At 37.2% G+C, this 13913-nt stretch overlaps 1 protein-coding gene across 1 annotated transcript in view; it reads right to left on the bottom strand.

Moving 5' to 3' along the window:
• LOC132018642 (kinesin-like protein KIF6) overlaps nt 1–13913 on the bottom strand; it is a 206363-nt gene that overhangs the window by 57083 nt on the left and 135367 nt on the right. Inside the window, exon 6 of the mRNA XM_059401560.1 lies at nt 2294–2500. Within this exon, the coding sequence (XP_059257543.1) occupies nt 2294–2500 (207 nt within the window). The remainder of the gene's footprint in view (nt 1–2293; nt 2501–13913) is intronic.

The raw sequence follows: 13913 nt of genomic DNA, 5'->3' as shown, positions 1-13913 counted from the left end.
GTTCTCTCCTACTTGTTCTTTGAGTCTCTGTTTAATATCAGCCCTGAGAGAACTTTCATTCCCTTTGCCCTGCTCAGCCGAAGACCGGTCCCCCATTATAAGCTCCCCTCGCCCGTTGGCCTTTCTCTGCACAACTCACCTGGATAGCAGCCAAGTATTTAATGACTATTTATTCCATGCACATATCCCTGCACCAGCCACCGAGACCTTTGGTGCAAGGACCATTTCTACTTTGCTCAGCACTATGCTCCAGTGCCTGGTGTAGTCCTCAGCATGATACTGCTCCTTACAAATGTTCGTTAAATACATAAATTCATTATACAGAAAATCAAGTGCATAGAGCCACCAAGATTACTCACATGAGGCTGATGTTGCAAGAATTTTGAAGAGAAGAGATGTGGGGAGAGGAAGAGTTTTAATGAGAAGTAGCAGCTTGCAAAGGTTGTATAGAATGAAGGGAGAGGATTAGGGGCAGAATGTTTTCCTTGAGTGATAACAATTGGTGGAAATTCTGATTTAACTAATGAATATAATTTTGTATGAACAGATGGGCATAATGGGAGTTAAAGCAGACAGTGCTACCATCAGAAACAACTAGGAATATTTCTTTGAAATAAAGCACTTTGAATACAGTCCATTATGTTTTCATATCAGGGTTTTATAAATGTTCAATTAAGAAAAAGCTCTGTTAAGCAAAAGTACTACTTAATATTTGAGCAAGAACAGCTAGGGAAGGCTGAGTCTTGTCAGAAACACTAAAATCATCTGAACACATGCAGGCCATTAATCTCTGGGTCCTGCCTTACTGGGGTTCATTTAGTCAGAGCCTAACTGCAGGCACCTTGTTCAGATACAGCTCCCTTAGGTTTCTCTCAATCTGCTTTCTCAGCCAACTTGACCATTAGAAGCATTTAACATCAGGACTATATCAGTCTCAAAAGGGTTCATTAGGCAGTAAAAGAAAAGAGGGGGGAGTTCTGTTTGTTTTTTCAAATCTTTTAGCCTCCAACACTCATTAGCAAGTCCTTCTGCCTTGCCAATATACTCTGTACTTCTCCACTCCAGTTTTTGATCATGTTTCTTCCCCCCCGCCCCTTAGAATTTGGAAGTAGTTGCCATCTTTAACATTCAACTCACAGCACTTTACTCATGGAGCTGAAAGAACTTGAGAAATCATCTAATTCAATATGCTCATTTTAGGGGTGAGGATTTTTTTTTTCTGGAAAATTTATTTAGCTAAATTCAGATGAGCTTTCTTTGCACTTGGGAGATAAATTCAGAAGTCAAAAATAGAGCATACACTGGGGTAGACTGCAGGAAATTTGGGATAAGGGCTGGAAGGGGAAGCTAAAGCAAAGAGAACTTTCATAGAATCACAATCACCAGCTAGATGAAGTCACCAGAAGCTAAAAAGCTATTAGTCATCTTTAAATTATGTTCCCACAACAAATCTACTAGCCTGAAAAGACAGGCCATGGGAGGCCATTTATAACCTATATTCACACCCATTACAAATTTTATAACAAAAATAATAAGGTATAGTGAGAGAAGACGCGGGCTTTGGAGCCAAGCAATTCAAGATTCAAATCCTCATCTCACCATTAACTGGTAACCTCAGGAAGGTCTCAGGAAGACCCGAGTTTCAAAATATATAAAATGGGAATAACTAATACCCACAGAGTAGGGTTGTTGCAAGGTTTAAATGAAATGGTATAGACAAAATGCTGGTAGCTACACCAATGTTCACAGCAGTATTATTCACAATAGCCAAAAGGTAGTGAAAACCTAAGTATCCATTGATGACTGAATGGATAAACAAGACATGGCATGTGCAATAAGAAAACATTACTCAGCATTACAGAGGAATGAAATTCAAACACATGTTAGAACATGGATGGACTTTGAAGACATTAATCCTAAGTGACATAAGTTATACTGAAAAGGACAAATATATGATTCCACTTACATGAATACCTAGAACAGCCAAGTTCACAGAGACAGAAAGTAGAATAGAGGTCACCAGGTACTGGGAGCATAAGGAAATGGAAAATTATTGTTTAATAAGTACAGAGTTTCTGATTGGGTTATGAAAAAGTTCTGGAAATAGATGGTGGTGATGGTTACACAACACTGTGAACTTAATGACACAGAACTGTACACTTGAAAATGATTAAAATGATGAAGTGTATATTATGCACATTTTACCAAAATAAAAGAAGAAAACAAAAATAATGCTAGCAAAGTCTTTTAACAAATGGTAGATACAGTTACATCCCATTATGCCTATTTTTACCTGTTCTAAGTAATGTAGGGACAAGTTGATATACTTGGCCTCAGTTAGAAGTTGGCCCCCTACTCCGGTCTTTGCAACTCGCTCTGAACCAGCCAGGTCAACCAAATGAAGTTTGGCATGCCGGACAGTCGCAGATCCTGGTTCCTTGCTTGATAAGTGAATAGTGAAAATGCAGTGGGATCGAGTTGAAGCCTGGTTCATTGGAGTCTATAAAATGAAATTGCAAAACAAAATTAATGTGAACACTGAGAATTTTTGCAAACTATCAAAAAGTTTAGATGTATGTCTCTAATAGTATGACTTTGAAGCCAATGCTGTCAAACTCAGCAAAAAGCTTGTAGCTGAGATCACTTTAAGTGAGTTATTTTTAATATACTGTCTCTTGAATGACTTACAACAGATATGGGTGGGTTGATTCAGAAAGTGAGGAAAGAGTTCAAATGAAGTAAAGCATGAATCCTCTTACTAATACGGTAACTTAATTTCATTACGTGACCACAGTCCTTATCTTAACCTTGGGTAGCCATACTTGCAAATGTTCGATGGGAATGTCATGGGGAAAAAAGTGAAAATGGATGCACTGGGGGAATTCATTACACACTTGTAATTAACACAACCCACAGATGAGAATGCCCAGTATCACTGCTATCATAGTGAATGAGGATCCCAGCCAATGCATGGACAGGACTGGAAGAGATTATGCTGAGTGAAATAAGTCAAGCAGAGAGGGTCAATTATCATATGGTTTCACTTATTTGTGGAGCATAACAAATAGCATGGGGGACAAGGGGAGATGGAGAGGAGAAGGGAGTTGAGGGAAATTGGATGGGGAGGTGAACCACGAGAGACTATGGACTCTGAAAAACAATCTGAGGGTTTTGAAGGGGTGGAGAGTAGGAGGTTGGGGGAACCAGGTGGTGGGTATTAGAGAGGGCATGGATTGCATGGAGCACTGGGTGTGGTGCAAAAACAATGAATACTGTTACGCTGAAAAAAATAAATAAATTTTTTTAAAAATGTGGAACTATAAGAAAGAGGCTGAAAATTCTGTCTCTATGTTTATATTTGTAACTTTAATTAATTATACATTTATATTTCTGCAATCCCAAATATTGATGATAAATTGTTAAGAATTTATCATAAGTATTAGTTGAATCTTTCCAAGATGCAAATTATTAATCTGGACTAAAAATGATTCTTTATTGAAAAATATAAATACAAATCAAGCAATGGAAACTTATACTTGGTAATAAAAGTTTATCTAACACATAATCTGTGGTTTCTAAATTATTCTGGGATCACAAGACTAGATTTCATCATAAACTCTAAATTTTTTTAAAAAATAAAAATGTGAAATCTTTAAAAAAAAAACAAGAAAAAGAAATACAAGTCATAGTGACAGGAAAAAAAGAGGTTAAAACATAATTGTGTACAGAAATATGATGATGTACATAGAAAATGCAAGAGCACATATAAACCGTTAAAAACTAAGAAGTTTAGCAAGGCTGCTAGATGCAAGATCAACATGCCAAATCAAGGAAGTTCTAATAACCCGGCAATAATTAAGCAGGAAATACAATATTACTCATAATGGCCACAATGAGATAACAGGGGATTAATCTTATAAAAATGTGTGATTTGCTGGGAAATGATATTAAAAGATTCAAAAAGGAAACCTGAGTAAAGGTATCCTAGATATTAATATACGATGTCCAGGATGGGAAAACTGAAAATTCATCTCTATGTTAATTTCTCTGTATTAACCTATATATTCAATGCAATTGAAATAAAAATACCACACATTATGTTTGTGGAATAGAACAAATAAATCAATTCTAAAACACAGATGGAAGAGCAAATATTAAAAAAATAACAAAAATAATTCTGTAAAAGAAGAATGAGAAGGCAACGTGTCCTGCTGTACATCAGGGTATATCAGGAACAGATAACACAGTCAGTAAAACAGGCTGGGCTTGGGTAGGCACTCTGCATAGGATAGAGGACACACAGAGCACAGTGGAGAAAGGATGGACTAATTAACAAATGGTGTGGTAATTATTAAAAAAAATAATAAATTAAGGTTTCTTTCTCACAGCAGACACACAAATAAAGTCCAGAATGTATTAAAGACTTAGGTGTAAATTAATACAATTTTAACATTAATATAAGAAAATATGGAAGCATATCATAGTCAACCCAAGATAATAATGGATCTTTTTTTGTTAAAAAATAAATATTTGTTTATTTATTTGAGAGAGACTGAAAGAGCAAGTGGGGAGAGAAGCAGAGGAGAGAATCTCAAGTAGATTCCCCACTGAGTGCAGAGCCTAACATGGGGTCAGTCTCATGAACCATGAGATCATAACCTGAGTCAAAATCACAAGTCAGCAACTTAACTAACTGAGCCACCCAGGCACCCTAGTAACGAATCTTTTATGATAAGACATTAAACACAAAAATGAAGTGATTGAAAGTATTTGACCAAATTATCTAAAACTGAAGAACTTCTGGGTGATAAAATCTGCCACAAAGTTAGAAGACTGGGAAATGACATTTGAAATCCATATGGCTAACAAAAGATTAATATTTGAAATAAAGAACTCCCATATGTCAATATGAAAAAGACAACTCAGAAAAAAATGAGCAAAGGATATGAATAGGCAACCCATAATGAGGAAATCTGAACATGGTCAATAAGTATTTTTTTTAAATGCTCAAATTCACAGATAATCAGGACAAAAAATTCAAGCCAAAATGATAAACTATTTCATTCACATCCATCAGACTGGCAATATTTTAAAGAAACAAAGTCTAAAGAGATAAGGTTTGTAAAGATACAAGGAAACAGGAACTTTTACATACTGCTGGTGACAACATAAATTAAGAACCCATTTTGAAAGCAACTTGACAATATGTGGTTAATATTGTAGATGCATAAAACCCACAATCCAGCTGCAGACTATGAGGTGTATTTCCTGGGGAGAAAATTTGGAACAAGGAATACTAGGAGAGAGAAAAGTGTGGATCATATACACACATATGAACATTCACTATGACACTGTTTGGGGATAGCAAGAAAGTGGTGCAAGATGTATCACGTAAATGAACATCTGTGGTGGAAAAGATGAATACACTGGGATAATTCAAACTATAGAGAAGTTAAAATGAAGCCGTTTGGCAGATGGGATTTCTGAAACGCTGAAGAAATAAAAGTATATTAAAGAATGATGTAAAGTTAGATGATCAAAATGATATCTATGTTAGAACTTAGGGAACCAAAGAAGCAATGCTATCTAAAAGATTTGTTCATGGCTCTATAACTTAGGTCATTAAAGTATAAAAATACAGACTGGAAGGACATAGCACATTAACAATAAGAATTGCTTTTGTGAGGGATACAAAGCAAAAAGCCAACAAGAGGACTTCAAGTGTATGTGTAATAGCCTATGTATTTAAAATGATCAGAAGCAAATTCTGATACCTAAAAATAAAAAAATCATCTAAAAATATTCCAAATGAATGCTCATATAAGTAAATATGTTCATCTTTCTACCTCTGCAAAATGGGATTTAATGAAAGAATTTCCATACGGATGCACATGTATTTGGGTAACATACTTGGATGTTATTCTATGTTATTTTATTTTATTTTATTATTTATTTATTTATTTGAGGGGGAGAGAAAGAGAGAGAGAACACAAGAGGTAGGGAGGGGCAGAGGGAGAGAGAAGCAGACTCCCCACTGAGCAGGGAGTCCACCCTGGGGCTTGATGCCAGGACCCTGAAATTATGACCTCAGCTGAAGGCAGATGCTTAACCGACTGAGCCACCCAGGCGCCCCCTTGGATGCTATTCTAACCAGAAATTTCTTTCTGTAAATATGAGTTCTTGATATATAATCCACTGTTGATTTATACCAAGAAGTAAAATACACAGATGTCAAAATACTAACATTGTTTTGGTGATCATGTAGACAGTGAGTTAAATAGGCTGAAAATGTGACCCATTACTCGTTGCCACAATAACTATACCCATATCTGGCCAGTGTGTGATTTTGCTTGCTGAAGTGGATCGGCAAATAACTGTGCCTGAAAAACCGCAAACTCAAATTTAGAACCCAAGTTGAGGTGTCTTGAAAGTGACTGGAAGTTATTTGCAGAACTTAAACATGGGTTTCATTTCACTGTTACATTCGCACAATAAATCCTACAGTACTGTCACAAAAGTCAAATTGACGATCGATATAAATGAGTAACACGGAGACTGTCCCCAGTGGCTGTCTTCAGCCTCTATGTGGATATATTGAAATCACAGTAAAATGTGGCCATTAGCAAATAATGGAAGAGCATGCCCATTTCAAAGGAATGTGAGATTTACATTAAATTAAATTGTATTTCTGGAGTCTGTAATTAAAATGCTGTCGGAGTCCATGCCTACAATTTTGTAACTTCTCATAAATATTTCCTGCATGAAGTAGTAGTTGGTGTCCTCTCAGCTAAAATTTTCTTAAACCTCAGAGAACACTCTTTATGTGTAGCTGTTTTAAGTGTGATTGAATGTGTTGGTGTCTGCTCTGTGTTTGTTTAGGGGTGTCTTTATGTCTCATAGGCATGCCCCTACGTTTGCCCTTTCAAAGGTAAAATTGTATTAAAACATTTCTGAAACTGCCTAAGAACAGATGGCACCATTTAGGCAGATTCATTCAAATTTAAGCGCACATTTTAAACAAATGTGCTCTTGGCACTACAGCTTATGTCTTTGGAAAAATTTTAGTGATGATTAATCATCCGCATGGAGAGAGCTTTCACATTTCATATCAGTCTATGGCTACAGCTCTGCATCAGGCAGCACAAAGACTAGAAGGAAAGTAAGACATAGACCTTGCCTTCAAGGAATTTATAATCTAATTCAAGAGCTAAAGACAAAACAAGAAAAATGAGAATGAAAGATGAGAAAAGGGCAAATGTTCAGTGAAGTGATCTGTTCTCAGAACTGAGCATCCTGATCTTTTAGGTAATACCCAAGAATGCTAACCATGCCCTTATTCTGGAAGTTCCAGCCACCCTGTCCCTCCTTGTTCCTATAATCAAACATTATTCTGGCATATTTTTTTCTCTTGAGAGAGAGAGAGAGAGAGAGAGCTCACATAAGCAGGGGATGGTAGGAGGGGTTGGGGGGAAGGAAAGGGCAGGTGGAGAGAAAGAACCTGAAGCAGACTCCACACCCAGCTCAGAGCCCAACACTGGGCTCAATCTCACATCCCTGAGATCATGACCCGAGCCAAAATCAAGAGTCAGAAGCTTAACCAACTGAGCTACCCAGGCTCCTTGTGTTCTGGCACTTTCTGTTGTCTTTTTCCTTTATTGGATCCTTTTCTTTCCAATCCATAAAATAGGTATGTCCCACGCTGTGTTCATCATATTTCTTCCCCTTGGAGAGTTCTTCTTCTATAGCTTTGATTATCAAGGGAGAGACACTGTAGTGTGATTAAAAGTCACGTACCAGTGATTTTAGATTTTGGTATTGGAACACCTGGCTTCAAGTCCTGGTTCTGTCACTCACTACTGTTGAAATTTTAAGCAAATTTAATTTTGGTTTTCATGTCCTTGCAGTGCCATAATAAGACTTGCATTGCTGGATGTCTTGGTGGTTTAGTTGGTTAAGCATACCACTCTTGGTTTTTGCTTAGGTCCTGATCTCAGGGTAATGAGATCGAGCCTGGTATCTGGCTTAATGCTCAACAGCGAGTCTGCTTGAGATTCTCTCTCTTCCTCTCCCTCTGCCCTCCCTCAATTTGCTTTCTCTCTCTCTCTCTCTCTCTCATAAATAAATAAATAAATAAAATCTTAAAACAAAAGACTTGCTTTGTTGCAAAGAGCTACAGTGACTGTTGTAGTGGCCCATGAACCATAAAATATCATATAAATGTCCATCCCTGCTGATATTCACCCAATTCAGATGCTTCCCATAGCCTTATTTCCAACCACAATTTCTCTGTACACTAGATTAGAATGTCTACAAGCTTGACTGATAATCATCTCTAAAATGACTTGCCAGCATCTTCGACCTAATGCTCCCCCCAAACCACCTCAATACTTTTCCTCATTCTGTATCCTACGCATGGGTATCCAATTCATTCTATTCCTGTTGAATTTACCTCCACTTGTCTCCAAATATCCTTTATCTTTCGCCCAGGTCATACTCTTGTCTCCTCTGATTGTTCTCCACCTTCCAGACAGAGTAATAATATTTTTAAAAGATATATTTGATTATGTCAATTCTACCTACATCCTTGAACTGAACTATTACACTCCCTAAGACTAAATATCTCTAGTTCCTTCAAATGTTTCTCAAGCAGCTGTAACTCAAAATCTTTTTTTTTTTTTTTAAATATAGCAGGTACTGTGACACCCTGAATTGCCTACATTCTCTCTAATATAGCCTTACCACAGTAGAGGACATTGGAATTGGGGCATTCTAAATCTTGTGTTGCTAGTAAATAGCACTTAAAGTATTCTACAATATTTGCTCTACCTTTTTACCCATGCTATGAAATTTGTTTGGGAAACACAAACACACATGCACACACACATGGACATGCACACACACACACACACACACACATTTCTTTGATGAGTGATCTCATTAGAATGTTATAATCTCTTGAGATATTTCTGGAACTGATTTTTTTTTTTGCAATTTTTTGCTATCTACAAATGAAAATATCCTTATTCAAATAATTTGTAAGACATCTAATAGAGCAGAACAACAACACTTCATGAACACTCCTTCTCTCTGTCCTGTTAGGCAATAGTTTTGGACATTTTCCAATTGGCTTCAACCCAGTACTTTCATATACCTTCAGTTTCTCTTTATATCCCCAAGGATATTTTGAGATACTTTATTAAATATATTGGATTCATTTTATCTATGAATTTTTAAAACCTTATCAAAAAAGTGAATGGAATTAGTTTAGGGTGAATCAATGTTGACCTTTTCCTAATTGCTTACTGAAAGTTTTTTAAGAATTCTTAATCAGATTCTTATCTTAGGACTTGGTGTCAAAAATATCAACTTGCAGGGTACCTGGGTGGCTCCATGGGTTAAAGCCTCTGCCTTCCGTTCAGGTCATGATCCCAGGGTTCTCTGCTCAGCAGGGAGCCTGCTTCCCTTCCCCTCTCTCTCTGCCTGCCTCTCTGCCTACCTGTGATCATTATCAAATAAATAAATAAAATCTTTTAAAAAAATCAACTGGCCATTTTCCAAATATGTTTTCCTTTTTGTAAAAGTTAAAAAGAGATGACTCAAAATGGATGAAGGACCTCAATGTACGAAAGGAATCCATCAAAATCCTTGAGGAGAACACGGGCAGCAACCTCTTCGACCTCTGCCGCAGCAACATCTTCCTAGGAACAACGCAAAAGGCAAGGGAAGCAAGGGAAAAAATGAACTACTGGGATTTCATCAAGATCAAAAGCTTTTGCACAGCAAAGGAAACAGTTCACAAAATCAAAAGACAACTGACAGAATGGGAGAAGATATTTGCAAACGACATATCAGATAAAGGACTAGTGTCCAGAATCTATAAAGAACTTAGCAAACTCAACACCCAAAGAACAAATAATCCAATCAAGAAATGGGCAGAAGACATGAACAGACATTTCTGCAAAGAAGACATCCAGATGGCCAACAGACACATGAAAAAGTGCTCCATATCACTCGGCATCAGGGAAATACAAATCAAAACCACAATGAGATATCACCTCACACCAGTCAGAATGGCTAAAATCAACAAGTCAGGAAATGACAGATGCTGGCGAGGATGCGGAGAAAGGGGAACCCTCCTACACTGTTGGTGGGAATGCAAGCTGGTGCAGCCACTCTGGAAAACAGCATGGAGGTTCCTCAAAATGTTGAAAATAGAACTGCCCTATGACCCAGCAATTGCACTATTGGGTATTTACCCTAAAGATACAAATGTAGTGATCCAAAGGGGCACATGCACCCGAATGTTTATAGCAGCAATGTCCACAATAGCCAAACTATGGAAAGAACCTAGATGTCCATCAACAGATGAATGGATCAAGAAGATGTGGTATATATACACAATGGAATACTATGCAGGCATCAAAAGAAATGAAATACTGCCATTTGCAACAACGTGGATGGAACTAGAGCGTATCATGCTTAGCGAAATAAGTCAAGCAGAGAAAGACAACTATCATATGATCTCCCTGATATGAAGAAGTGGTGATACAACATGGAGGCTTAAGTGGATAGAAGAAGAATAAATGAAACAAGATGGGATTGGGAGGGAGACAAACCATAAGTGACTCTTAATCTCACAAAACAAACTGAGGGTTGCCGGGGGCAGGGGGTTTGGGAGAAGGGGGTGGGATTATGGACATTGGGGAGGGTATGTGCTTTGGTGAGTGCTGTGAAGTGTGTAAACCTGGTGATTCACAGACCTGTACCCCTGGGGATAAAAATATATGTTTATCAAAAAAAAAAAAAAAAAAAAGATGACTTTCTTTTAGGAGACAAGTGTCTAAAAACCCAGGCTCACTGGGTCCCTTACATATTCATCATAATAAGGTCTGTCTGAATGATTACCTCTTCTAACAAAAGCTCTCTACTTCCTCCTCCAACCCAGATTCTGAGTTCCTTCAGGCTGAGACTATGTCTTATTCATTATTGTGACCCTAGCATAACATAACATGTGTTCAAAAACACTTGTTTAATTGCTGACCTTATTCATTTCTAGTTTTCTGGAATCTCTATGACATGCTCCATAATTTCTAAAAGTCTCCGTACCATTTGGAGACCACATCTGAAAACTTCTTCTCCCCCTCAATAAGTCCATGGAATATAACTTGTTTAAGTCTAAAAATTAGGATGATTTGAAAAAGTAAGACCAACTCAAATCTGTCTACCTATCTTGGGCTTCCATTATTTTTTGTGCCTGATTCCAGAGCTCTCCCACTACCCTCTGTATCTTCTACTGCCTTTTCTCTTACCTAGAATGTCTTCTCGCTATTCAAGTATCACCTAGCATTTCTTACTGGAAAAGTATGCCCTCTTCCTCCTTCCCAAATAAGCCAACTCAAAATTCATTTATTTTCATGAATTCGCTTGGACTGTTCACAGCTGGCATTAGCCATTGTGTTCAGAACGGACATTTGACATTTGTGCATATAGTAGAAGATCATTAATATCCAAATCTGGAAAAATTCAAAGGATTGATTGTTCCAAATGGATTTTTAAATGTTCACCATTTTAAAAATTATAAATATGAATAATTGCTACAGTGGGCAGTGAGGGGTGATGGTGTGCTCTATGAGTGTTTGGTGGCCAGCCCACTTTGCACGGTATAAAAAGCAGTGCACATTATGAAAGGTGACTCAAAAATGACCCTGTCAGACAATGGGGACTTCAAACTGTCTATAAAGAAGGGCTTGGAGCAGCAATGTGGCTGAGGAGTGGTACTTGAAACTGCTTTTGCAGGAGTACCTGGGTGCTCAGTCAGTTAAGCCTCTGGCTCAGGTCAGGATCCCAGGGTCTTAGGGTCAAGTCCTGCATTGGGCTCCATGCTCAGTGGGGAGCCTGCTTCTCCTCTCCCTCTGCCGCTCTCCCTTGCTTGTGCGTGCACTTTCTTTCTTAAATAAATAAATAAATAAATGAATAAATAAATAAAATATCTTTTAAAAAAAGGAAAAAAACTGCTTTTGTAGAACGTTTTACATAATATAGCATTAAATCAAGAAAATACCACATGCCCACAGTGAGGACTAAAATTCTTTCTCCTGCCTTCCAAGCCTTTACTGGCTCTGGCTGGGCTACCACTCCTAGAAACTATTTTGTAAGTATAAAAATCTCAAATTTTATTGAAGAAGAACTATTTTCTACAAAGCAGGAGACTTTGGTAGGCTGAAAGAAATTTTTGAAAAGAAATGGTTTAGTGACGAGAACATTGATGAACATTTTCAAAAGGCTGTTCATTCACCGTACCTTATTAAAAAAAAAAAAAGATTTACTTATTTATTTCAGAGAGAGAGTATGTGAGAAGGCATAGAGGTAGGGGGAGAGGGAGAGAGAGAATCCTGAAGCAGACTCCTGCTAAGTGCAGAGCCCTACACAGGACTTGATCCCAGGACCCTGAGATCATGAGCTGAGCCAAAATCAAGAGTTGGATGCTTATCTGACTGAGCCACCCTAGCACCCCTCATCTTCCCTTTTGGATTGTGCAGATGTACAACAACCAATCCCGATGCCCAATTATTTCATTACATATATTCTCTTATTGTTGTTACACATATTCAATTTTTGGCAGATCAACAAGGATTCCCTATGAATTAAAATTTTCACTTTTTTTCCCATTATTTTACAACAGGTTTTATGTGTGTGTGTGTGTGTGTCATTGTATGTATGTATGTGTGTGAGTTTGTGTGTGACCATTCTCAAGGTTGAACATTTTGATTTTATGGGCAAGAATTGATAAGTAAAATACTGTTTTGTGTTTACATAATATACTACTATGCTTTTGGTAAAAAAATTTTCTTTTAGTTAATATGTCTTCAGTCAAAATGATTATAGATAATATAGTCTACAATAATTCAAATAATCTCTTCAAATTACATATAACATTATGTCTAGGATCTTTTGAATACTATTTTATTTCTTAAAAGCTTATATTCCATTCCTATGTACCAAATTATTATTTGTTTCAATCACCCCTCTATTTTGGAGTGAAATATCTCAACAAGAATTTCCACTACACTAGAACAAGTCAGGTGAAGAAAATCTCTTCAACTGAACAGAGTATATAATGTATACACTTGAGATTCTTTAAAGCAAACCAACTAAGGACAAAAGTGCACACAGAATCCAGAATTCAGATTTCCACTCCAATTCTCTTTGTTTGATAATACTTTCTAGTTAGATAGCCTAACTGATCTGTTCCTCTGCTCATTTATTCTATCTGAATTAAGGACTGGAAATACTAACTTCTATGTGTTTTCTAGGCTACCCCAGCCTTTCAGGTTGAAACACTCCCTACCGCCCCCCATCCTGCCACTGGTTAAATGATTCCTTGTCTAATTCTTCCAATAGCAAATGGGTTGGATTAGGAGGCCCATTACGCCTTTGATGTACACTAACTCAGACTGAAGTGAGGCCTGAACAAACCTGGTGGTACAGCACTTGACACTATAAACACTGGCCTTGATCCCTCCTGAGGCTGGTTTAGACCATAGTGCCTAGCAGCAAAATATCTCCAATTAGAGAAACTTCTGTTGGAATTAATGATCCTAACTGCTTGTTTTTCAGAGTTTTCCCTTTATAAGATCCCTGGATTTTAGAAAAGTAGTCAATATCATTTTCTCTAGTTGTGGGATTAGGCCCTGCATATTGTCAAAATAGTTTTGTAGAAGAGAAAGACAGATTAGGCACACCAATTTTGTTTAAAATTTAAAAGCAAGCTTTGGAGCAACCTGGAACATATAATAGGAACATTCTAGCAAGTATGATTTACTTTTCTGATAAGAATAGACTATTATATTTTATTATATATCCCTCCTAACAAGTCTGGAATCAATTTGATGCATTTTTTTTTTTAACTTTCA

Source organism: Mustela nigripes, chromosome 5 (genome assembly GCF_022355385.1).
Source record: "Mustela nigripes isolate SB6536 chromosome 5, MUSNIG.SB6536, whole genome shotgun sequence".
NCBI classification, from domain to species: Eukaryota; Metazoa; Chordata; class Mammalia; order Carnivora; family Mustelidae; genus Mustela; species Mustela nigripes.
The sequence above is the reverse complement of the archived record's forward strand: the minus strand, read 5'-3'. Positions and strand labels throughout refer to the sequence as shown.